Source organism: Schistosoma mansoni (assembly GCF_000237925.1).
Source record: "Schistosoma mansoni, WGS project CABG00000000 data, supercontig 0144, strain Puerto Rico, whole genome shotgun sequence".
Taxonomy (NCBI): domain Eukaryota; kingdom Metazoa; phylum Platyhelminthes; class Trematoda; order Strigeidida; family Schistosomatidae; genus Schistosoma; species Schistosoma mansoni.
The window spans coordinates 113,474-140,145 of NW_017386043.1; the positions used below are offsets into that span (position 1 = coordinate 113,474).

Sequence of the window (26,672 nt, forward strand, 5' to 3'; positions counted from 1 at the left end):
AAGATAAGGCTGGGGAGTTAAATTCGAGAAATTTTTTCTCAATAGGGAGATTTAAGACAAATTTCACTTTTTATCTCAGGCTGGGGGGCAGGAAAATAGTTTGGTCCATGACGCCCTTTATTCACACCAAATTTCCTTAAAGAATGTCAGTCATATTCCTTCATTTCCTCATTTTTGTTTCTCCGAGATGCCCTAAGAATGAAGATAAAATTGTGTTCAATAATTATTTGACGTTAACGTAAAACGGTAGCTATCAATACACAAACGAATACAATAAATATGACCTCTAGACCGTCTCTGGGCACGTTATGCTAAAGAGTGAAGAGGCATTGTCAAGTGGTCTTCTAATGTACCATTACTTTATTTTGAAGTCTATTTACTTAGTGTGTAATAATCCTATAGGGTTTAAAACCGAATACTAATTTTTTGGGCATCCAAACTGTCTCCATTCAATACGCACGTCATATCTATATTTTTCCACTTGCAAAATTTACTTTTAGAGTTCAGGACGGTGAATCGGTGACATCCATAATGCTGTTTAATTAAAAACACGTCAATTTATTCACATTATCTGTTAAATATTGGTGGTGGTATAGAAAATGAATGCTGATGGTGTGAGTATTGTTACTTTGTAATATAATCTTAGTCATTTCAGAGTCACTGAAAACAGAAATAGAAGAAATAGCTCTAAAATCAGTATGTTAATTTGTTTTCTTACTCAACAATGTAGGGAATTGATGTGCGTGATTATGCTGCTCAAGTTGAATCAGAGTTAACGAAAATTGAAGAATCACTTATAAAGACATGTACGTTTTATACATTTATTAGGTATACTTAGATATAACGGTCAGTCCTGAAGTAGCTAGTTTACATAACCAAATTATCTCATGTGATGCTATCCTAGAGGTTTGTTTCTTATTTCTAAAGTATATTTCCATCATAATCAAGCGGATAGAAAACATACTGACTAATTTTCATGAAGATTTGGGTGCAATTAGCACAGAAATCCAGGATTTGCAAAGCAAATCTCTACAAATGAACACTCGCTTGCAAAACAGACAGGTAGGTTGTTGCACAGTAATGACTTAATTTCCTGTTCATTAAAATTATTATTTTTATTCCTGTTGTATATGTTGGAGTTAATTCTAATGTTAAAAAAAGATGATTTAATACATACAGTGTTTCTGCTGACCACGGAATATGATAAATGATAGGCATTAGATACTCAAATATACCTAACGTCTTTGATATAGTCTATATCGTTATATATATATATATATATATATATATATATATATATATATATATATATAATGCGGACCTGGACCTCACTTCACTTATCAACTGGACCTCACTTCACTTATCAAGGTTTATAGACCTCGACTGTATTGAATCGTGTTTATCCCGTTGGTTAATATCTAGGCTGCTAAGTAAGGCTATTGTCTGGGAATTCCTTTCTTCCTGTCTTGTTTGGATCTTGATGTTTTTCTTCAGGTGTCTAGATCTACAGAGTACGTCTACATAATAAGCCTAAGGGGATTCAGTTGATTCACCTTAGAAAATACTTTAATACAAATAGGCGGATTTAACTAACTGATGGCAGAGTAATACTAAAATAAGTTAAATTATCACACAGATTATATTCTTTTCCCAAGTTTTTTTTGTAGCTTTATCGAAAAAGAATTCATTTAGGGAAAGTTTATAGTTCCAAATTAATCGGTTCTTACTCTATAGATAGAATTATTCGTAAATATACTGTTCTATATACAAATCATATTTTAAAATCCTTGTCAATAACATCTGAAGCTTTAGACAAGCAATAAGACTCCATTATCAACTCTAATGAATCTTTGTCAATCAGTATTCAAAAAGGCGAATTAAATGCACAAATATACGATCAGTTATCTAGTTGTCTAGTCAAACTGGATGAATCATATCACGTATACAACCTATAATCCATGTTAAGATACTATTGACACTTTGAACATTTTTATTTTATTTTATTTGAAAACATAAATATTGGTACAAAGGGGCACCAGGTATATATGCGCCACACAAAAAATTGTCATTTCATTTTAATTCTGTGAGGTCAATGATACTGCCCAGGTGCCTAGACCGAAGCAGGTGGTTTTCGAAGAGGGCCACACCCCTAGCCTTTGGCCTGAAGGTCTGACCCACAAAGTAGTGGAGCATCGTGAGGAGATGCAGTCCCATGGTAGCCGGTGACCAACAGTTTGTTCATACTCCATTTTTTCCCTCAGGGCACTGGAGCCCATGTGCATCATTGGTCTGGAATCAGGGTTTTTCAACTCCCTTAAGTGGGTCATCCGTATCCACCAACCCGGTTAAAGCGCCGGACATTCGCTTTTCGTCCTCTCAATTTCGTAAGCAACAGTGATGTCACGAGAAGGCAGTGAGTAGGACTTATCTGGCAGAGGCTGTATATGCGTGGCCGTGTGAGAGCATTTCGAGAGAGAGGGTGGGCCCTCCCCACTAGGTCGTACTAGGGCATTTGGGGGCCATTGTACAGTTTAGTCTCAATTCGTTTGTTTGTAATGCATTTTAATTAGTACGATTATTATATTTAAAGTGAAGTTTTCTATGGTAACATACAAACATGTCCATCCCCTGCACTTACTGTATTATGTTCATCCAAACCCTCAACAAGTAGGGACACTAAAGTAGACGATAACTCTGGAGTCACTTGCCTATGTAAAGAGATGATATTTTCAAAGCTTACAGACTTATAATTTATTTTTGGTCACATTCTGCTCAGCCAATAAGTAAGTTGATCTTTTCTCACTGATTTATTTCTCTGTAGGTTGTTCGGAGTAATTTAAGCCAGTTTCTTTCAGATACGGCCATTCCGGAAGAGCTTATACGGTAAGCATTTTGACCCCGTCTATAAAGTTACCTTGTACTTTTGTCCATGACGTTGACTTAATAATTTTTCATAGTTTTATTCTGAAGTTATATCAGAATTCTCTTCTTGTTTTTAAGGCTCATTGACAAAACTTGTGTATCTCACTTTGAAAGCTGCCACCTGTTCTTAATGGTGAATTAATTAAATAATGTTGAGTACTCAGAACAAGTAATGTTTCAGCGAGCAGCTGCTTTCAGTTAGTTTCTTCAGTCTGAACAGTTATAATTCTATCGATACTGTGTTGTAATGATCAGTGTGAATCGCGTCCAAAAGTTCCGATTCAATCAATCAGTTAACAATATAATTCAGTCAGTCGCTCTCCTACTGACATACCTAGCATGGTGAAACCCAAACGAAACAAATGTTTCAGCTGTTATATCTGGGTTGGTTCATCATGATACACAAACCTGACCACCATATAAAAGTACTATCTGCAATCGGGATTTCATTATTTGTTTGTTATTATGCTTTGTGATAAATCTACCTATGTATAAAACTGGATTCAATAATAAGTAGGTCCATTCAATCCAAAATTTGTATGCAACAACCATATTCACTGAAGCAAACGACAGGTAAAAAGTAAACTGAATTGGACAGACATCTATCATGAAGATATTAGTAAAAATTGATTACTAAAGGTGTAAGTAACCAGATGAGCCTAAATGTTATCGCTTCATTTAACCATTTGATGCTAGACGTGTTGAATTAACCACTCGATCGGTCTGGTCATACGTTTGTTACAGGTTCAAAAATTAGATCATATATATATATATTCTGTCTACTGGGTACCGTCAACTGTTTTCACTGCTGTTACTGTTGGGCTAAGGAAATATGCCAAGTGATCACTAACACACCAACTTCAGAGGTAACACATGTAAAACCATCAGGTCTTCATTGCATCTCATACGGGATTATTTAGTCACCAGTGTTATAATCATAAAAATCCTGTTTATTGCAGTTGAAATGCAGAATGCTCAGCTTGATAAGTTTTTGGAACAGTTTAAGTCCTATAGTAAACGAAAACACAAGTGGGGACAATCGAATGTATTTGAACACAAAATTACAGAATTTCTCAGTAAAATCTGAGAACCATAAAATAAATACTTCATTTGTGGAATATCAGTCAATCGCCTCAGAATTCATCGTTCTTTTGTTTCCAAAGCAATCATTCTCCGTTTTCGTTCTCTTTTCTTTGATCTTCTTAACCTTCTACTGCTAGGTATTTCACTTTCGATCAATGATACATACTACTTATGTCTATCGACATCAGTAGCACACACCACAGTCTCATCAACGCTTTTACTAAATTCAGTTTATTAGTTTTTATTGTCTTTTGTTTGATCCCGTACGTCAGTATTAATTTGATACTTATTACCTTAATTTAACTTTTTGTTAACCGACTACTATCTGATAATTTCATGATTATGAGGTATTTTAGTGCTTTTCGATTTATTTTCCTACTTTATTTATTTGGTTGTTATCTAATCTGGAACAATCAACAGTTCACGGACTTCTTTTTAATGCTAATCCTTTTAGACATATTATATACACTCCTGTTACTGAACAAGAGTTCCTTGAAAACCTTCATGAATTAAATCATAAAATGAATTTCTCGTTAGAGCAATCTATGGTGGATTACAAATCATTTAATGATGTTAGTGTACTTCTAAAAAAGTTGAGAATTAAGGTAAGTATATCTTTGAAAAAGCGTATGGTTTATTTGTTGATTGTATATGCATTGCGTAACTGCTTCAATTTAATTATTTATCTAGACCCAAGCTAATCATCTCTTAACTACAAAACACCAGTTCCAGGCCGTCCTCAGTCTGTATCACTTTATCCAGATAACTAATCTAGATACCCCTTATCCTGTATGAAAGTTTTAACTTTTTAGTTATGCTGGACCAATTAAGTGAAACCAAAGCACTAAGGGGGTATATATGTTACGACAATTCATTTAATCTTGATTTCCCGTATGATTTAGGCGAATTTTATATGCCTACTTACTTAAAAAATCAGTAGTTCAACGTGATATTAAAGATTTACCCATTTGAGGTCTTTTCTTATATCCAAGATAACTGCTGATTCTCTGAAATATTGACATTTTTTTCACTCAATAAACATCAGTTTTTGTTCATTGTGACAATCAGTGACAGTTGGACGTCTGAAATATAGGCCTTGTTTACGTAGTCTATCTGACTCAAATATCAAGTGTCTATTCATCTTCATATGTAATAATCATTTATATTTTATAATTTGATTGCTTTTGCTATCAGTTATTATGTTATTTTATTTCACTTTAATTTTAGGCTGTTGCAAAAATTCGCGAATTTCTGTTGGGTAAAATATACTCCTTACGTAAGCCACTTACAAATTACCAAGTTCCTCAAAACCAAATGCTGAAATTTCGGTAAGTATTTCAGGTGTGATATGTTTTTAGTTGTAAGTCTCGAGTTATTAACAAATAATAATTGTTAATTACATCTAGCATGCATAAAATGTTGATGGTTAAATCAAATAGCTCATTGACTGTTCGACAAGAGAAAGGACTTTCTGCAGACTCGTATGGTGTCATCAAACGTCATGTTTACTTTTGATCCTCTAAATTATCACGACGTTGGTACTTCTGTCATTACTTTGACCGTTGAGTAAGTATAGAGTTTTCGTATGAAACCCAATATCAAAGCAAAATGCTTTATAATGCTGATCGAGTGACAGTCTCTATCAAATCGACCAGCACATTACTTTGTAAGAGTATACATATGTGTCAAAAAATGCATATGCAAACTGGTTCATCTTATATTTCGGATTGTCAGTCAATACAGATGACAAATTAGACATTGATGTTGGTTAAGGCTGCTTATGTTTATTTGTCAACTGTTTCATTTTATTAACCATACCAAACGATGTCTACTGCGTAACACAAGGGGTTTAACTCAATTATTTGAGCATAAGTTTGAACTATGTCTCACCCACTTCAATTTAATCAGCTGAGTAGAATAATTGGTTCTCACACGAAGAATATGATTCAAAGCCGAGTACAAAAAACAGCTCTTGGTTATTCAACATTTCTACATGTTATATAATAGTTCTTTTTCGTCTTTCTTATTACACTAAACCCTCCGAAAAACAACTAGTATTCCCTTAGGATGAGTTTTACGAGGTCAAGAACATCTTACACAGTTCGACGCAATTTAAAAGCATAATTCGTTTTATTTAGATTGAATATTACCATAGATTAACGTTACAAACAGTCCCATTTAATAGCTAGAACAATTGTCTTAGAACGAAATATTATTTTCGAAGTGATAGTTGTTTCACCATTCTGGGTGCGGCATGGATCTGTTGAAAATAATTTGTGTTATTGCGGATCACATTATTACCGTTCTGTGTGCTTCGATACAATTTCAAAATGAAATCATTATAAACAATCAACTTAGAATTGGTATTTACTTGTGCTTTTGTAATTTAATTGCTTTATTTGTACATAAATGTTACGTCAAGATTCCATTGTTTTCAATCCGACTGACCTAAGTTAAATTATACCAGTTGGAGAAATGTGGAGTTTAAGGGTGATAGTAACATGAAAAACTTATTTTTGAAGTGAGGAGATTTCGAGTTATGTTGTTACCTGATGCATATAACTAGTTGCATTTTTCAAGTTATATTTCAACATTTCCATTGGTGTTTTCTTTCTTTGTATCCAGATTTTACAATTCGTTCCTCTTAGCTCATGATCGAGAGATAGCTAAAGAAGTTAGGGTGGAGTATATCAATACGATGAGTAAAGTTTACTACGCCTATTTTAAAGCTTATGGTGGTAAATTAACCAAATTACAAGTTAGTCACTAAGTTTTACTAAAGCTTTACTTCATATATTTGTAATTCATCTGTACTTTGTTATTTTCATGGAAAAGTGTATTATTTCAAATTTTGTGCCTTAAGTGACGGGTTTGCTTCAGTAATATTTTTGTCTTGGTTATAGTTAACACCAATATAATAGGGCTTGACGGTAATAATCTAGTTTTTATATGTTCTTATGTAGGGAAAAGTAGTATATCATGATCAATGTGTCTGGCTTTAACAAATAATATTGAGAAGATTGTTAAATATGTAACTGATTTGAAGTACTAGGTTAATTAATTGGGTGGTATCTGCGTTTATGACTATACAAAAGAATATATCGCTATAAAAATAATTTATAAGAGGGAGAGGTATAAATTGTTTTCAAGATAAAATCAGATACGTGGGTTTCTTTCCTAAATAAACCTAAATTTATGTACAATTAGTATGAGTATGTTTATGTCCACCTTTTTTATCTAAAGCATCTTTTACATGCAAAACTTTCGTCCAATATGCGGTGAATATATGTCTTCATAATAGTAAGTTATTATTTTAGTTGTAAATAATTCTCTTATTCCGTGTAACTCAGAAATCAGTAAAAAATACACTCGACTACCATCAATTGTTATTATTATATCCTAATGAAGATTAAATTAGGGGTAACTTCTGAGAACTATTAATGGACTAATATATATATATATATATATATTCTTATTGCATAACTATTCAGTAACTAAATTATATATATCTATATTCCTCTTATTATAAGCTTTATTTTGACCTGTAGACTATTATTATGCGATTTACTATTCTTAAATTACACTCAGTCTATTGATTACAGTCTTCCACGATCGTAGCCACGTTTTCGTTTGCTCTTGTACAAATATTATTTCCTATTTTACGGTGTGATGTTGTCCGTTTGGTTTGTATATAAACCAGGTATGTTTGAAATAAGTGATTCGTATGGTGGAAGTTGGTATTAGTGTTCTAGATTCAGTTGTCAGTGCTAGGAGGGAAATGGTCCAATAAGGACGCTGGGCTGCTCATACCGGTCGAACGTCATTGGTTCGGCATAGTGCTAAGATTGTATAGGTAGTATTCCGATTAGCGAATAAGTCACGTGGTAATTGGCGGGGCTTAAAGTCACAACAATCATTATTATTATTATTATTATTATTATTATTATTATTATTTGACGTACAACCACGTAGTTACAAACTCGGTATTCAAACTACGAAACCCATCTCTGTAAATTCCATTTAACTAAATTCTGCATGATTTATGATTTTTCACAAAAATATTACAATTCTGTTCTCTTTTCTATCGTTAATATAGCTTGACACAACTTATGAAAAAGATGATTTATTAGGGAAAAATCCAGATAAATACAATTCTTCATCATCTACATCCAGTCTGATGTTCAATTCAATTACTAATGTTACTAATAATTCAACCGTATCAGTATCTTCTAATTCTGGAACACGTGTTGGACTTTTTGGATTAAGTGATCGTGCACTTCGTGTACTTAGTAAATCGAATCTAGAAAGTGCTATTATTTTACCACATGTGGCCAGCAACGTTGATGCTAAAGTAAGTGAATCAGTATAATTTTGTGTTTTCTTGATTTTGACTGTGTTAATACATTTCCATCACCAAGAAAAATACAAGTATTTATAAACAACTGTTCACGCACGATACTCAATGTCCATTGACCAAATACCATCAGCAACAGCCTACTGTGACAGAGAAGTCAGTTTCTATCTGAAAAGGAAATTAGGAAAAGACCCTGGAAGTGGATAGGACATACATTACGGGAATCATCAAACTGCATCATGAGGCAAGCCGTAACTTGGAATCCTGAAGAGAAACGGAAAAGTGGAAGACCAAAGAACACACTGCATCGGGAATTGGAAGCAGATATGAAAAGGGAGAATAGTAACTGAAAACAACTGGAAAAGATTGACGAAGACAGAGTTTGATGGAGAACGTACAGCAACCCTCCTGGAATCAATTTCGACTATAGTTAAATGTTGTTAGGCCCTTTTATGAATTTATTTAATAGACAATGTTATTCGGACACTAACAATTCGTCTATTTCTTTATACTATTATGACCACTATCATGTCTGTATAAACGTGTACGCTTGAGCACATGTAACAGCCTACGCACATATCTCTCTAGCTAAAATGCTAATATCTTAAATATCGCTCGATAAGTCATTCTGTTTCCCATGTATATATGTACTCGAATCCTATTATTAAGCTTTGCCTTACCTCACTGCTTCTTGATTCGATTCGACTATAAATTCGCCACTGTGTTCGCTCCGAATTCGCTCTATGTGCTTATAATTTTGTTGCCTGTGCTATCCTCTAATAAACTGCAGTCACCGCTTCTTATTGTCTTCTGATTTCAAACACCGTTGGAATTTATATAGTAACGGTTATCAAGATGATTGATTAACGAAGCTAAGCCACTACAAATACTGGTGAGAGACCTATGCTCTTTCACCAGGGGTACACAAGCGTAAGTAGGCAATACACTTCCACCTTAGTTTTTCAAAAGAAAATACTCGAATATGGGTTTAAATAAATTCACAGTCACATTGATTATGAGTTTGCATTTCGTTGTCTCTGCCTTATTAGGATGAATGTTAAGCACAGCTGGACTTTCATAACGGTTTGATCTGAAGTTAGTGTTTATATTTTGTTGTGGAATTATTAAATACTTAAAGCATTGTATTTTTATGTTCCCGTACGGGTAAGTTTTGTCTGGCACACAAAATATCGTTGTGTTTTACCTTTCCCAAGTTATTGTTAATTTACTACTGACTTATCACTCAGTCTTCTTTCTTTTACTGTGTAGTTATATCGTAATTTCTTAATTATGTTGATGTGTAGTCAGGTCTTCACTCTATATTATTGTATGTAAATTGGAAATTTTCAATTAGAAGTTACTTGTTTAGTGTGTTGTGTTCTATTCTGACTATCGAGGAAGCGGGTGTGGAAAACTATTTTGACCAATTCTCATAAATTATTTCTCTTGGCTGTTCTTTCATTATCATCATGTCATTTGTTAGCTGGTCATTCAAGCTCCCACATAGTGTATAGTATAAAGTTTTTCGTAGAGGACTGGGATTAATTCTCAGTAGCCTAATCCTAAAGTGAAAGGATGTTTGGGTCTTAGGAACAAAACTTCATTTCTGACTCTGATTTTATTTCTGTTATAACTTGTTGCCTGAGTACCCTGTTAATGTGTGTATAACGTGGTAATACCGCCAATTAGAAAGCAGTGATTTATCGATCGGACCTATGGCGTATAAAACCTGTGCGAGTAGTTTACAGTACTTATCGGTCCTGCTTTCTGCCTGGCCCAGGCAGTTAAGTCCAGAACATCAACCTCAACCTCTGCGGTATGAATCATTTATTTCAAACATACTGGGATTATATACCAACCAGACAGACCACACCATACCATAAAATAGGAAACAACATTTGTACAAGATTTAGCCAAATATGTCTGTGAATAAGGGGTGTAGTAATTGATAGTCAGGGCAAAACTCAAGAATAGTAAATCGTTATTTGGCGGCCTACTTAAACATCTGGACTACCTGTTCCTGCCATCTAGATATTTCGACAACTTATCTAATTTTGTTTGTTTTAATACATCATTATGGCTATTAATCGCACAACCTATTCAGGTGCGTTTCTGAAAAGTGTGCAACCTTTTGCTGTAAAGGTTACAAAAGGCCTAATCAGAGATATCGTGGTTGCTGGCGATATGCAGTGAAAAGAATGTACATTATTTAGATATCGATTGCCTGGACTGCTAACTTGGAATTGGCGATCACCCAATATTTATCATCAGGATCGACGAAGAAGTAAGAAACGAAAACTTGTTGAAATACTTTGTGCTGAGAATTCTATATTGTACCAAAAATATAATATTGAATAAAGCTAATAATAATAATAAAATAATAATAGTTTATAGGTCAAAATAAAGCTCATAATAAGAGGGACATGAATATAAATAGTTTAGTTATTTAACAATTATACGATAAAAATATACGCATAGTATTGGCCCATAAATGGATCCCAAAAGTTACCATTCATTGTTCTTATCGGGATATTACATTTTCTATGGATTTTTCTAGAAGGGTTGCCAAAACTAGGGATAAGTCATTCAGACGTGATTGTTAAACTATTCTTGTTCTGAGCGCTAAGTAGTTTTCATAAGGATTTCCCACAATAATTTAGGATAGTATCCTTTGATTTTAAATAACGATCCGCAATAGACACTTATCATTATATGGTCTTGAAGTTTTTTTTCTGTTGTATAGAGTTTGGTGGTCAGTTTATATAAGATTTGCTTCTGTTTTACTTTCCAAACCCTTTATTTTACCATGTAGTACCCTATAGAAGTTTTATTTCGTTCCATTCACTATGCGCTTCTGGATACTGCATGTCGAGAATATTATTTTCTGTCAGATTTCTTCCTTCTTAGCACGGAAACTGAATCTGTTGATTCACCACCATCTTGTGATCAAAGTGCTCCCAATCAAGGTCGAACTCAAAGTGGCCTAGCCTTAGCTCATTTGTTCGAGCAAGTTATGAGTCGTAGTTTAAGTTGGATACATAAATTTACTGGAACTTTCATGATTTCTTCATGTTCTCATGATGCAATCGGTTTATTAATTTGTCTGCAACTGTTACATGCTTTGCTTCGTCTGGCTAAAGAGAGAGGGGTACCTGTGTTGGATAAGTAAGTTTTAAAGATTATGCATTTATTTCTTTCCCAGTTCTAAACTAATTTTTGCACCATACATTTTGTAAAATTTCGTTGCCTTGATTCTCATATCACATAATGTCAATGTGATAGTATTCTCTTATATTTGAATAGTGTTATCTATTTGCGAAACTGCGATCAGTTTTAGGACATGCTAAATGTATCTTTCAATCAATAATTTATTAAATCTGAAGTATTACAACTAAGGAATTAACAACTACACTACGCAGTACAAATCAGCAGTCATTTAGCTCATGAATCGCTTCACCTTACTGATTATTCCATCTATTCCTGCTCGTGTTGCTTTTCCAGAAAATTCGGACTTCATCTTCAGCTACATAGTCTTGTAGTTTAGTTGGTTTTCTCAGGTGTTGATCTTGTGGGAATTTAAGAAAATCAGAAATTGTACACCTAATGAAAAAATCAATGCTCATTTTTACCGTTAAACTATGAAAGACTTGGTGTAGAAAAATATTCCATGTTAATTTCAAGTGGGCGTAGTCAGATACTGGTATTACGGATATTATTAGGATAAAATAAATAGAGCAGCTTTAAAAAATTTGAAATCATGATTAGTGGAGAGAAAATAAGATAGGCACTTTTGGTGTGAAATTCCGTTAATAAAATCTTATGCCAAGTTTACAAACTTTGATACTGAACGTTTTGTTTAAACTCTCAGTATGTAATCACAGTTGGTGGTGGTTACCTCACGAGATAAAAATGCTGCAGAAACACGATGGATTATGTTTAGCCTCCTGATAGCATTCATTCTGGGTAGCTATATGCAACAGTTATAGAAGTGGGTATCAATGCCAAGGTCAGATTTGATAGTTTCCAGTGGATTGAACATTGGTTATCAACATAATAATGAATATATTTTGTTGTACTATTTAAGGTTGTGTTAATTTTATTTCGGTTATTTACTTACTATATGCTTATATACAATGCTTCTTTTATATGTTACCACCATTAAATCAACTACTTCTATGAATTCGGTGTTGATCTTGTGTTAATGAGGTATGGCAACTTGGACTGGTGCATATATGTGCCTGGTCCTACGTTGTAGCTGACTGACTGACATTTACTTATTTTGAAGAAGTGACTTACGTTAAATCACGAAACATCAGAAATACAATTTTCTACTCATTGAGATATCACGAAAAATATATTTGTTATTAGTCGTAGACGTTCTCACCAAGTTTCTTTTGGTAAGGAACAAAATATCTCGCTCACTTCGTAAATGCTATGGGTTTGGTAATTTCACGTGGCGTATATGTTTTGATACCACAAATTCAGCTTGGATGGAAGTGTTTGTGTGTTCATAATTATGTTACTGAATTAACCTTCATTTGAAATGAGATGGTAAGCAATAGGGACTATTAATCAAATTAGTTACCTAAAAGCCTCTGAGGACAAGTATGTGAAAATTACATTTAGAATGTGACAAAATATACTTAAATGGATCGGCGACCAAATATTTCTCTTTCGTTCACTGTTCGAGATAATTTCACTTTTTTGAACTAAAAGCGTCTAGGTTTTTGTTCGATCGAGTTCAGTAATGAAGTTATAATCCTAAAAACTAAACTAAACATTCTGCTTAAATTTTTGGATAATTTTCAGATGTTTTGTGCTTATCAATTCAAAATCAACAGTCAAAACTGATTCACATAGAATAACTGATATTTGTATTTTACATTTGATTCCTCTCAGATAATTGATTTTTATGTCATTTTGCTCATTTAATAGTTTTTGGGGTAAAATGACTGAAACTTTGTGGGTACGTGTTACAGATAGACTGGATGTACATATAGCATCCATGTTGCAATATTTGGATGTCAGCAGTTTTAGTACAGATGCTCGTGATATTATGAAATCCAATTTATCCACCCTAAATGTCAGTGCACCTACAAATACTACCGGAAATACTACTGTCGGTTTACACCCTAAAATGTATGCTCTTATTCGTCCTCACTCGATAGCTAGACGTTATGCTGAATTAGCTGCTAGCCTACATTCAATCGGACATCAATTCCCTGGTAGTAAGTGTGCTCTTAATGATAGTGTTGTTAATGCTCAGAAATTTACCCCCTTTTATTCTTCAAACTTGTCGTTTTGTAGTCGTAGAAAAAATGTTTTGTTCCACCTGTTTTCAGGAGTTAAAAGAAATCTTTACATCGATGTGACAATAATAAAATCATACTGATAAAACTCATTCCTTCTTACGTCACTGTACAGTTTATTTCTCATCTCTTTCACTCTGTCTCAAATTTATTTCTAATCATGTAGCTACGGAGATGAGTTAAATGGCTCCTTGGAAAAATTGTTGTCGAACAATATTTTACTCCCATAGAAATCTACTCATGGTGTTGAGCTCATAAGTTCAATATTTACACCATACATCACAGATTAAGGAGTTTAGTAGTATCGATACCTTTAAGTAAAAGTTGTTGTTTATAATTCTTTAATCGAACTGTTGCTGACTTGTGGTATGTTACAAACTTAATTCTCTAACTGGACACTGTTTAAAGATATGTAGCGTTACGATAGAATACGAATATACTAACTTGTAAGCTTGTTTTTAAATACGATTTAAGAAATGTTGATTATCATCCAGCAATTTATTTATCTGTATATTTAGAACAAATAAGGTAAACTAATCAAAACCGACTTATCGTCGATTTAGCTTTTTTCGATTGTTACTCGTTGGAATGAAACTGAAACATTAGCTATCAATATATACGATGGCCTACTTAAACACTTGGCCTATTTATTTTCTAACCGTGCAAATATTGCAAATAAACTGCTTATTTGTTCGAATTGAGTAATTATATATAGCAACTGTACGTTCTCACATTGTACGATAAGAGGGTTACAAACTGTTGTGATACTAAGTACTGGAAAACCCAAACAAAACATTACAGTTCTTGGTATATTTCTCTTTTTATCCATCCTTTGACAAACAAGAGACAAATGTATTAGAAACAAACACCCTGTATGTGTGGACGAGAAAATAGTTGTAACAGCTGAGTTGATAAAACGCTTTGCTAATTGAACAGGGATGAAAGATACTAACGATGTAAAACATTTTTAAAATTTGTTTCGAACAATCGCAATTTGAATGTATGTTAGATAAATATTTGTCGTAAAATTGTACAAATGATGCTGAGAATTCTTTACTGTACCAAAACTTATAGTATTGAATAAGACTATTATTACTAACTAGTTATCCAGTTTTGGTATCAACCATTTCCATATACACTTAACAAACTATATGAGAATTTGTATCATCTAAATAATCATTAGTACATTTCTAAATGCTGTGGATTAGTGACTAAAAACCTTGAATTCCGACCATTCGACCATATATCCAAACCCTTTCCACCTACTTCAGTTTAAGCAATTCTCTAGTCACAAAAGTAAGCCTAATAGCTTAGTATATATATATATATATGCTGATACTACACTTGATTTTCATTATTCTTCCATAGGTTATTCCTGTTATGACTTTTAAAAGTGCATAAGTATGTATCTACTGTTTTAAAAATTAATTGTAAATTTTTCTGTCAAATTGCATTTTACTCCACAGCTCCACTTTTTGATGACAGTACGAGTAAATCTAAAAGTTCAGAGAGTTCAAATTTACAATACTCTTTACACACTGAACCAACATTTCAACAGAATCATGCAAATTTGAAGCCTGCTTTAGACCCTCGTATCCTTAGTCGTTTGGCTCAATTGCAAACTCAATTCGAACATGTACTGAATTCTCTAGCCAAAACATTTTCACGTCCAAAATTAGCACACATATTTCTAATAAACAATTATGATTTGGTTATAAGTGTACTAACTGTAAGTTTTATAGATGTACATAAAACTTAAAATTATTGGTTCTTATCTATGTTCATTTGTTTCATTTGCTTGTTTGAACATTTTCTTTATTTATTTCATAGGAACATGGAGCTGCTGATTCTTCCGAGGTTGTTCGATGTCGTGAAGCTGTAGCGAAGCATATGACATCATATATTGATGAAGCCTTGTCACCTTATTTTGGTTGTCTGATATCTTTTGTTCGCGATGTTGAAGCCAGATCAACTAGTGAAAGTCGTCATCAGTCGAAAAATCAAGATGAATTGACCCAAAATATTCGTAGCGAGGAAGGTAATATACCGTCATTTATTGTTAAAATAACGTTATCTATGGTTATCGTGGTATCCATGTACCTGAATGAATCTTTCTGGACTCTAGATTTCTTTCAACTCAATCAAATCTCTTTAAGAGACAAATTTTACCATCATAGACTGTATTAGATATTATTTTTCTCAACTGCATATAGAAACTAAAGTTGGCCGTTTAAAATCCTGGATCACTCTAGCTGTAAATATTATTGTGTGTTTCTAATTTGTTACTCAAAGATTAAAAAGGATGATAAAGTAAATTATTATATGTTTCCTAAATTAGATCCATTTTTTATTCACTATTCTTTTTTTGATTTCGTCATCAACTGCGAGAATGGTTCTGTAATTAGTATTAATATGGATGTAAAAGAAGTCGTGAAGTGTAAATTGGTGAAATTATTCAAATATTAAGGAACAGTCTGTAGATCTTAATAAATCTTATTTTATTGCTCATCTAAGAATTAACTGGTAAGTTTTCTGGTGCGTTCTTTACCATCCAATTTCTCTCACACGTACATATAAACACTAATATATGGAATTTGGGAATAGAACATCAAAGGAAAACACTACAAACATTCCACCACATGAGGACGTTTTGTTATGGAGGACGAACTCTTTCCACATTCGATAATAGAGTAATTACATGTAAAAAAGTGTGGAGTGTTAAGGAATACGTTAGCAGCTTAATAGTACGGTGTCTGCAATGGTAGGGCACATTAAAAAAAAGAAACTTGTGTTTTCTATCCCTGCTACTTTCTTTAGTTGAAGAACAGTATTAGTTACCAAGTTTACATTGATGATGATTGGTTTGTTGTCCTCATAGTCAAGTTATTGTAGCAATAGAAATATGTTATTGATCATCAATTGTCAATTTCTATTTTGCATTCTTCAAAATAATCGTAAGCACTATGGTTTAAGAAAACTATAATGTCATTTACCTTCATTCAGGATGTTTCTCCCGAGACTTAGTGAACGCTTATGTGTTTAACTTTATTGGGTTAAGTTGCAAAAAACACGTATCAAGATAATTACGTGTGGAGTTTCATTTAGGTTCCAGTAATAAAATGTTATTCTAGAGTAACTGCAGTGGTTTTTCTTGTTCGACATTTTCTAATTGAAATAAACTAACTTCACTTCTATAACTTGAGAGAAATCAAGTAATTCAACTTGCAAGTCTTCTTCCTTCTTTGTTAAGGAACATAACAAAAATGTGACTATCAATTTCTCAATAACGGATTTTACATGAACCATAACTGCTTTAAATAATCCCAGTCTAATACCTATCGTGGATTAATCTAATTGTTATTTGGCTTTAAAACAGACAGTTATCGTGATTTGAAGTCACAAAACTACCTCTATACAAGCCATATATTGTCTTCGGCCTTAAATATTATCGTTCGTGTTAATGCACTACAGATAAATGGTTACTTACTTACGCCTGTTACCCCTCATGGAGGAGGATAAGCCGCACACCAGGACTCTCCAATCAACTCTATTCTGGGCAATTCTCTCCAGTTACTATCCTCCCTTTTCATATCTGCTTCCAATTCCCGATGCAGTGTGTTCTTTGGTCTTCCACTTTTCCGTTTCTCTTCAGGATTCCAAGTTACGGCTTGCCTCATGATGCAGTTTGATGATTCTCGTAATGTATGTCCTATCCACTTCCAGGGTCTTTTCCTAATTTCCTTTTCAGATAGAAACTGACTTCTCTGTCACAGTAGGCTGTTGCTGATGGTATTTGGTCAATGGACATTGAGTGTCGTGCGTGAACAGTTGTTTATAAATATTTGTACCTTTTTGATGATGGTTGTGGTATTTTTCTAAGTTTCAGCTCTGTAAAGTAGAACTGTCTTGACGTTCGTATTGAAGATTTTGACTTAGATATTAATTGACAGTTGTTTTGAGTTCCATATGTTATTCAACTATGGGAATGTGACTCTTGATTTGCCAATCGTTGCCTTTACGTTTGCATAAGATCTTCCTTGTTCGTCGATGATCCTTCTCAAGTACGTAAAAGATTCCATCTCTTCCAGAGCTTCTCCATTAAGTGTGATTGGGTTGGTGTTCTCTGTGTTGTATTCGAGGATCTTGCTTTTTCCTTTGTGTATGCTGAGGCCTACTGATTCAGAGTTTGCTGCTGCACTGGTTGTCTTCATCTGCGTTTTTTTGTGTGTATGGGATAGAATGGAAAGGTTATCTGCGAAGTTCAACCAAATGGTATCGATCAGTTATTTGGTTGAAGATTCATTCAGAAATATCTCACATGATGAACTGTTGATATTTGAAATAGGGTTTTGGTTTACAGTAGTTTGAATACTAGTTATGTTAGGATCTTATCAAAGCATATCTTGAAATACATATATTTCCTAATTATCACTACATAAAAATGTCTCACAACCAAGAAAGGTAATGTATTACACTTAACAATACTTGAGTTATTTTTATTGCCGAAGAATATGGTAAATAGTGTGGTATGTTAATTTCATGGTGAATAGTGATACTTTATATGTTTAGTCTGTAGTTATTTCATGTTATATCTACACACCTCTATTTCTCATCAGCTCGGGTAACACGAATAGTGAAGGGATTCAATATTGATTGGAAGAATTCGATTGAAAAGATACATGATGAAATCATGATGGAGTTTGCCAATTTTACCTTAGGGACACAAATATTTCAGGTTAGTATTGCTTTGTTTTGTGAGCCTACATTTATGATGTAGTTTATGATTCTCCCTTCTACTTTTTTTCTTGTTTAATTGAATATCTTTAACCTATTTACATATGTAGCTGTATCATTTCATATCCTTATTTTGTGGATTTCCCCCAAAACTCCGCAGATCTTTGAACATGTTTAATTTTTCATCATATCATTGTACCGTAATGTGTGCTTTCATTGTTGACCATTCATATACTTGGGTCAGTTGTATGCTCAAAGCTTACTTTCTATGTATTATGCAAACAAAATAACGTATCAGTTCAGTTATTTCCTTAGCCACTTACAATTAGAAATTTCACTACCTCATGAAATCTAGTTTTATTCTTGCAATTACCACTGTTGATCTATACTGGATATAAAATAGTTATTCACATTAGGATAATAATCACATTCTCAATCAGTAATCGATTTTTAGTATATACTTTCTGTGTTCCGGGTAGTGCTAGAATCCCAGGAATCTATGAAAATTCTAAATTTGTTCAAGCATTCGTTTGTTGCAGCAAATTGTCTATACTCGCTTCACAACATTTTCGTGAGAAAAAACAATTGGCACTCACAGTGATTGTTGGCTTCTTCAGAAATCCGCATCCATTCAACCTAATCGTTTGTAAATTCTATAGTGTAATCATTCAGTTGTGACAACATATAGCTATTGTAGGATTTAATTTGTCCTATAGATATTCTACTAGAACTGTAAACGCGATACTGGCGACCTCAGAGTCTATGTGGAAGCTATAGTCAGAACAGGGACAACTTAGCTTTGAACTTTATCTGTTTCTAAACGGAAAAATAATAATTCGATTAGTACGATAATCAAATGAATTATAGTCATTAAGTGGAACGCACAAACATACCGACCAGTATTGCGTGTCTTATCTAAATAAATAAAAATTATGAGTCGCACTAATATAACAGGATAATAATGTCCTTCAATTGGCAGGTTACGTGCAACAGGGATAGTCTACAGACGCATCAGACCAGATTGACGTGGTGGGCGCTTAGACAACTATTTGATTGTTTAGTTATGGACATAACTAACAGCTATAAGCTTCAGTATCCTATCTGTTATGTAGTAGCGAAGAAAGGACAACTGGAAAGGGATAAAAGAAGCACTAACTTCAACGTGTCAGGAGGTTCTTGGTCCTATAACTATTCAGTAACTAGATTATCTATATCTATATTCATCTTATTACAAGCTTCATTTTGACCTATTGATTATCATTATATGATTTACTGTTCCTATGTTATGCTCAGTTTATTGATTATTGTCTCCCACGCTTACAGCCTCATTTGGCTTGGTTTTGTACAAATATTATTTTCTATTTTATGGTGTGGTGTGGTCTGCCTGTGTGGTATATAAACAAAGTATGCTTGAAATAAACGATTCATATTGCTGAGGCTGCTATTGGTGTTCTGGACTCAAGTGGACGGGCTAGGCGGATTAAGGGCCAATAAGGACGCTAGATTACTCATACTAATCGAACGTCATTGTCACAGTGTGAAGGTCGTGGAGGTCGTATTTCTATTGGCGGATAATTCACGCAAGTTACGTCCTTGTTTAATTCGTAAGGTCATAACAGATTAGCGACGACCTTGATGAAGACATAACAATTGGGCGACGGCTAGGTCAAGTCATAACACTATCTATTAAACATAATAATTTATGTACTTTGGTATGTAAGCGATTGTTTCTCACCTGGATCATTTGTCTAATTGGAACATATTCGTTGGTCACATTTGTGCTACATGTCGCTTCTGTGAGATAAACACCTACTATTTGATAAGTTTTATCGATCATACCATTTTTCGTATCGATAAGTATTTAAAAGATCCACGGTACATGCAGGTGGGAACTGGCTACGGGATTTCAATATCTCTTGTAGAAATGCCTCAAACATAAAATCTTATTATGCTTAGTATCAATAATAAAGCATGAGTCTCAGTACATTAGAGTATTAACAATGCTACAAATTCGAGAAAACCTGATATTTTACGAAGGCTGTTAATGCCACCACTTAATCATATGATAAATGAAATGCACTACTAGCTCACTGAAAACTGAATACAACAATCCACCATGTTCATTCACATGATTAAGTAACTACAATGAAAACTTGTTCGACAGGATTGATTATTTGTGAAGAGATAGAGTACCAATGATGTAATAATACTTATCTGTCAGTTATGTTAGGCTTTCTTGCTGTGCTTAACAACCGTCAACGATATACATGAACAAATGATATCATGATAGATACCTACTCCTGTGATGAAGGTGTTGTAGGTGAACCACTGAACCAATCAAATCGTGCTCGTACTTCGACAGCATCTTATATTCATCCTCAAAAATGTGTCCATGTCAAGTTTCAATATGACTTCATTATCCATAGTGTTAATTGTTATACTTTTCATCATTTAAATACATACTTCTTCCAATGTAAATTTATTTACTTGTACGTATTTAATATCATAACAGCCATCTTAGTACTGAAATAAATTTACTCTTTTTATAGGGTTTACTTGCTCAACTTATTCAACACTACCATCGTTTTCAAAAAGTGATGACACAAAGTCCCTACAAAAATATGCCTATACGTAATCAATTGGTAAATATACATCAGATTACAAATGAAATGAAAAAGTGTAAAACAAACTTTTCTTAAGATTAACTGAATACATCTTGCATAGCATTGTCGTTATCGTCATCATCATTTTGTTAAACATTTCAAATCATTCCATTTTGTCGTTTTGGTTCTCCTTTTTATTGAGTTATATTTTAGTTATTTTCTTTAACTATGCATAAGGTGTTTTTCTTGTTACTACGATTTGCTTTAATGATTTAATTGTTGTTGACGTTTATGGCTGACGAATCCTTATTTCCCAACCCCCGTTCTCAGAGTATGTACTCATATGTTCTGTTCTTTTTCAGCTTTATTTACTGTGTGTTTTATTATCAGTATTTTTATTTTGAAATAATAGTTTCTAATATTTTGTTTTGTTATTTGTCTTTGCTCCATATTTCTGCTCATCTTGCTTTGTCCTACTATTTGTGTTTTTTAATTGTGGTTGTATTAGTGTGATTTTTCTTGGTGGAAAAAAATGAACCAATGATTCAGCTGTTTGGTGTATTTCATATTGGGTACCAAATTAATGACTATTACGTGGGATTATTATAAATATATAGCTTAGGAGTAAATAATGTATAAAAGTTGTAAACTAACAGATTGTGTTTTAACATGAAATCTCACAAAATTTCTTAAGTCACAAGAAACATATATTTCAAGAAGTCCTATAATACTGTCCGATGTTGTTATGTTTGTTAATACACTAGTTTTTTATGGAAGTGTTTTATGACAGGCGCTTTGTTTTCCACATTATATTGTTTCTGTTCAATTTAATGAAAAATTTGTCAAATCAAAACTTCACGATCCATTCGTGGGACTCGAACCACGGACCTTCGGTCTTGCGTGCATCCAACAGTGTTAATGTCTAACTTCTATCAATCCATGATCTTGTGCAGTTCTTCATCCATTGTCGTCTGGTGCTTCCAGGTTTTCAATAGTTGTCTACCTTAGATCAACTCGTAATTTTAGTTGTGAAAATACTAAAATCTCCACAATTCCCTATACTGATAATTAAGATTAACTAATAATTAAATGAGAGCATCAAGAACTTTATTGATTTCATTGGCCTGTTAGAGTGACAATGTCTCAACAAGTGTTATGTTTTGCATACTCCTAAAATAATTCAGTGCTATGATTGATAACGCATAGTATTTTACTGTATTGGTGAAAGTAAATTGCTTTGCATGAGAACAAATAGAATCGACAGTTTGTGTCAAAGTTGATGATCATATACATGTCATAAATCGAGCCTCAGGAACGAAGAGAAACTGGAAGATGCGTTTTTTCAAGGCAAAGCTATAAATCTTCCTGTAATTTGCGTAGTAGCCTTAGCATTGTACTAAACACATTAACTTTCCAAATCAATGGTATGAAATGAACACCATTTCCAACACAGTTAATATCAGAAGCAGAAATATACGATTAAAAAATTCAGCTTATAATCAATAGCTTCAAAACATTAACTATGTAACTTAATATAAATCTTTAATTCAATAATATAGGGTAATTCATTTCGTTCTAATAATTATTTAGATAGGAGCGAATACCATATTTTACGATTATTTGTTTGTATAGATTCATTCTGTTACCATAAATAGTGAAACAAGTAAGCATTTTTATCAAAAGGTCATCATTTTATTAATACTACTGTTAATATATATGAGTTAAGGTAACTAGTTCACTAATTTATTTAAACACATAAATATTGGTACAAAGGGGCACCAGATATATATGTGCCACACATATCTCATTTGATTTGTGTGAGGGCTATGATACTGACCGGGTGCCAAACTGAAGCAGGTGGTTTTCTTAGGGAGCCACACCCGGAGCCTTTGACCAAAAGGTCTGATCCACAAGGCAGTGGAGCATCGTGAGGAGATGCAGTCCCATGGTAGCCGGTGACCAACGATTGATTCATACGCTATTTGTTCCCTCAGGATACTGGAGCCCATGTGCACCATTGGTTTGGAATGAGGGTTTCCCAACTCCCCCAGGTGGACCTTCCGTGTCCACCAATCCGGTTAAAGCGCCGGACATTCGCTTTTCGTCCTCTCAGTTTTGTAAACAACACCGCCACGAGAAGGCAGTGAGTATAACTTCCCTGGCATGGGCTATATACGCGTGTCCATGTGAGAGCATTTCGAGAGAGAGAGAGAGAGAGAGAGCGGACTCTCCCCACTCTCGGTCGTATCAGGGCATTTGGGGGCTGAATGGAATGTCACAAATAAATATAAACGATATGTATGGACTTATGTTTTCACTTAACTTGATCATCAATATTTTAGTTTTCTATTTCTCACTCAAGGAAGGTTAATTTTATCAGTATGACCATAATAATAACATGAATTATGTTTAATTTCAAAGGAATATTAGACAATATTTTTTATTGAATTCAAAATTCATTGGTTGAAAATTCGAGAAGTAATTGCGTTATGTTTAAATTTTCCTGAATGTAGATTTAATTGCATTAAACAAATGTTTATTAGCTATTTTAATATAAATTCATCATATTTGCAATATGAATAATTCACTGCAACTATAATATACAGACGAGTCAACAGCGAAGTCAAACTGACTTTTGATTCTAAAGAGACATTATAGCCAGTGAGCAGAGAGTTTACGTAAATCAAATATATTTCACAACAAAAGTAATGAAACATATTAGAGTAAAGTGGTTTGTCTAACCTATTTAGTAAATTATACACAGAAAAAAGTAAAAAACTCATGTGTTTCCAACTGTCATTTTTGCTTTATGAAGACAAGAAAAGATTCCTTACAATCTTAAAACATAATGAATATAATACACAGCTGTTTTGAGTTGATGTAGAAGATTTGTAGCTCAGATGAGTGGTTTGGGTGGAGTTTTGTTCTCTTAGCTAGATCGTTTGGTCGTGAAGCTTTTATCATTGTTCTCAAAGACGTCATCTGCACAAACTTCCGATAGAAGTGAAGTGTTCGAACTTCTTCACATATGACTCACAGATTGCCCAGTAGACCTCGATCTTGATTGTCCATTGTTGACTTTTAAACTGTCATCGTTCACTTTATTTCGATTGTATCTCCCATTGATTTGATTCTTGGTCCTATATTTGTCCATGATTTTCCTGATTGGTTGATAGATTGGATTGATTGCTGATTGTCCCAAGTCTCAAGTTTATAAAAATTCTCCGATGTTTTTATTATTCCCTCTATCCAAGATTTCAACAATGATGCAGAGACTGGAAGCCTCAATCTTACCAGTGATCAAACTAAAAAATTTGAATTTTTTATGTGAACGACACATTCGTCATCGTCAAAAAGGGCGAGCTGGAAAACACCTAGAATCTGACCAACAACATCTTCGATGACATAAAAGCTCACGATGGAACAGGAATCAAACAATAAACTATCATTCTTAGGTATATACTAGAACTGACACTGGAAAACTGGATACTCAAGTGTGTCGGAAGCTCCACGACCAAACCATCTGGCTCACAGAACAAAACACGGCTGTTTATACTGCATATTTTTTTGCGATGCGTAATGAGAACACAAACACTGCTGATATGGATTTATTAAACTTCGGAAAGAAATCAAACTGATACCTCAATACACTAATTCGCATATGATTAGTTTACAGACAGATTAACAATCAGATTTGTATAATTTGAATTGAGTTATTCTATAAAAAAATAAAAATACATATTTGCACTCTCAGTTAAGCAACATTCAGTGTTGCAATAGTGAATGTTGCTTAACTGAGAGTAAAAAAGTGCCAAATAGGTATTCATTCTCTACTTTTGTGATTAATACTCAATGTTCATCAGATTGTAATAATACAATACAATCGGAAAGCATTTCACTGTGATCTGTTATTCGACTAATCAGGAACAGTATTCGGTGTAAAGTTTCTGGATGAAGTCCACAGAATGTCATTTATTCCTCATTGTTGACAGCATATCATTAGTTGTTATGTGGTTATCGATCAGTTTATCCACTGATACTGCCAACAGTGTATTAATCGATCTGATGCAGACGTGTTCAACACATAAACAAATAGAATGACCATTCTTTATACTCTCACTAGTCTTCATCTAAAAATCTGTATATTTAGGTAAATCTCAATTGTTATTAGGACTACTAACTTATATGTTTGTTAACCACTTGATGCTTTTACGAAATGTATTTACTCCACACATATATAAGACATCGTTTGCCACACAGAAACATATTTTACATCATATTTATTTATTTGCCGAAAGTTGTTTAAATATGGTAGTGGAAAAAGTGAGGTGGTATATGAGGGGAATGATTATTAATGGTTCATGTGTATAGATTGTTTGGATAATATATTATTGTAGATGATATATTGAACAAAATTTATAGCAGATTTGTTCAACATCAATTATTTGTTCACATGCGTAATTGACAGTTGTTATGTATTTGTTCTTAATAATTGTTTTATTTGAGTAGAGAGAACTAGAGTGAGACTTCGCCCTCATTTTGGCAATATATCTTGTTAGTTTAATGCAGATGAATGTGTATGAACCCAATTGTGCATGTATATGATATATGGTAATAGTGAATACGTTTGTGATCAATATTGGTTTGCATGCATGTGTATATATATGTGAATTTATTTATCCATATATATCATTTATAGAAGTAAGATGTAAGAGAAGATAACTAAACTTGTTTTATTTAATGTAGAAGATTATTGCGTGCAGTTGATCAATGTTACATGTTTCTTTACTTATTCATTATTCAGTAATTCAGAGAATTTGCGATCTATGTTAGTGATGTTATGAAAGAAGGAATGGATGGAAGTCAAAGTAATCTCTATCTTAACAAAGTTATTTTCGTAAGTGTATATATGCAGGTGGTCAATGAAAAATCTGTTTATTTGAAGTACATACCGAAATAAGACAAAAGAGATTAGCAATTGTCTCCAGTAATATTTGTTTGCGACTTTGTGATGTTAAATCAGTTTCTATTTCTAATCCAATGGTTATTCACACATTTTATTTCTGAAACGTGATTGAAATGACATTTTCAAAAGAGCAAAATTTAGTTAGTGTAGAAGCAGCTCAGCAGGATACTGCAAATATGTATTTGCATATTAATTTATGGAATAACTGATTTTAGATACTACTCAGTTCAAATTATACAAATCTGGTTGTTAATCTAACTGTAAACTAATCATATACGAGTTAGTATATTGAGGTATCAGTTTGAATTCTTTCCGAAGTTAAATAAATCCATATCAGCAATCTTTGCATTTTCAGGACACAAAGTCAGTTTCGATGTTTCAGTTCCCGGCTTAAATCAATTAAGCGTTTGCAAACATAGTAGTGCGACCATCGCTGTAATTTTATTACAAATCTACTGTTAGTACATAAAAGCTTCTTTGTTTCTTTTTGTCACCTATTTGATGTAAAGCGAACAATGTAGAGGGATGTTTTTCCAGCGTGGAACGAGTTGCAGAATCGTGCCCAAGTGTCGTATTTTGTTACCGAATTTCGATGATGTGACGTATATGGATAAACTTATTTATGGATATTCGGTTTATTTACTTAGGGATTCTTAAACGGATGTTATTGTAGAGAAATATTGGAGATGTAGCTATTCAAA

General features: G+C 33.4%; 1 protein-coding gene across 1 annotated transcript; it reads left to right on the forward strand.

Annotated features, from left to right (window-relative positions):
* Positions 1–599: 599 nt before the first annotated feature.
* Positions 600–21,556, forward strand: Smp_194590 (vacuolar protein sorting, putative; the record flags this gene model as incomplete). Its single annotated transcript, XM_018799542.1, has 16 exons — positions 600–612; positions 656–696; positions 731–806; positions 839–906; positions 949–1,062; positions 2,822–2,883; positions 4,460–4,610; positions 5,233–5,333; positions 6,631–6,763; positions 8,102–8,356; positions 11,172–11,524; positions 13,295–13,587; positions 15,255–15,397; positions 15,499–15,706; positions 18,285–18,403; positions 20,952–21,556. 16 exons carry the CDS (start codon positions 600–602, stop codon positions 21,099–21,101), a joined length of 2,280 nt encoding a protein of 759 aa, XP_018646582.1. The 3' UTR covers positions 21,102–21,556.
* Between the last annotated feature and the right edge of the window lie 5,116 nt (positions 21,557–26,672).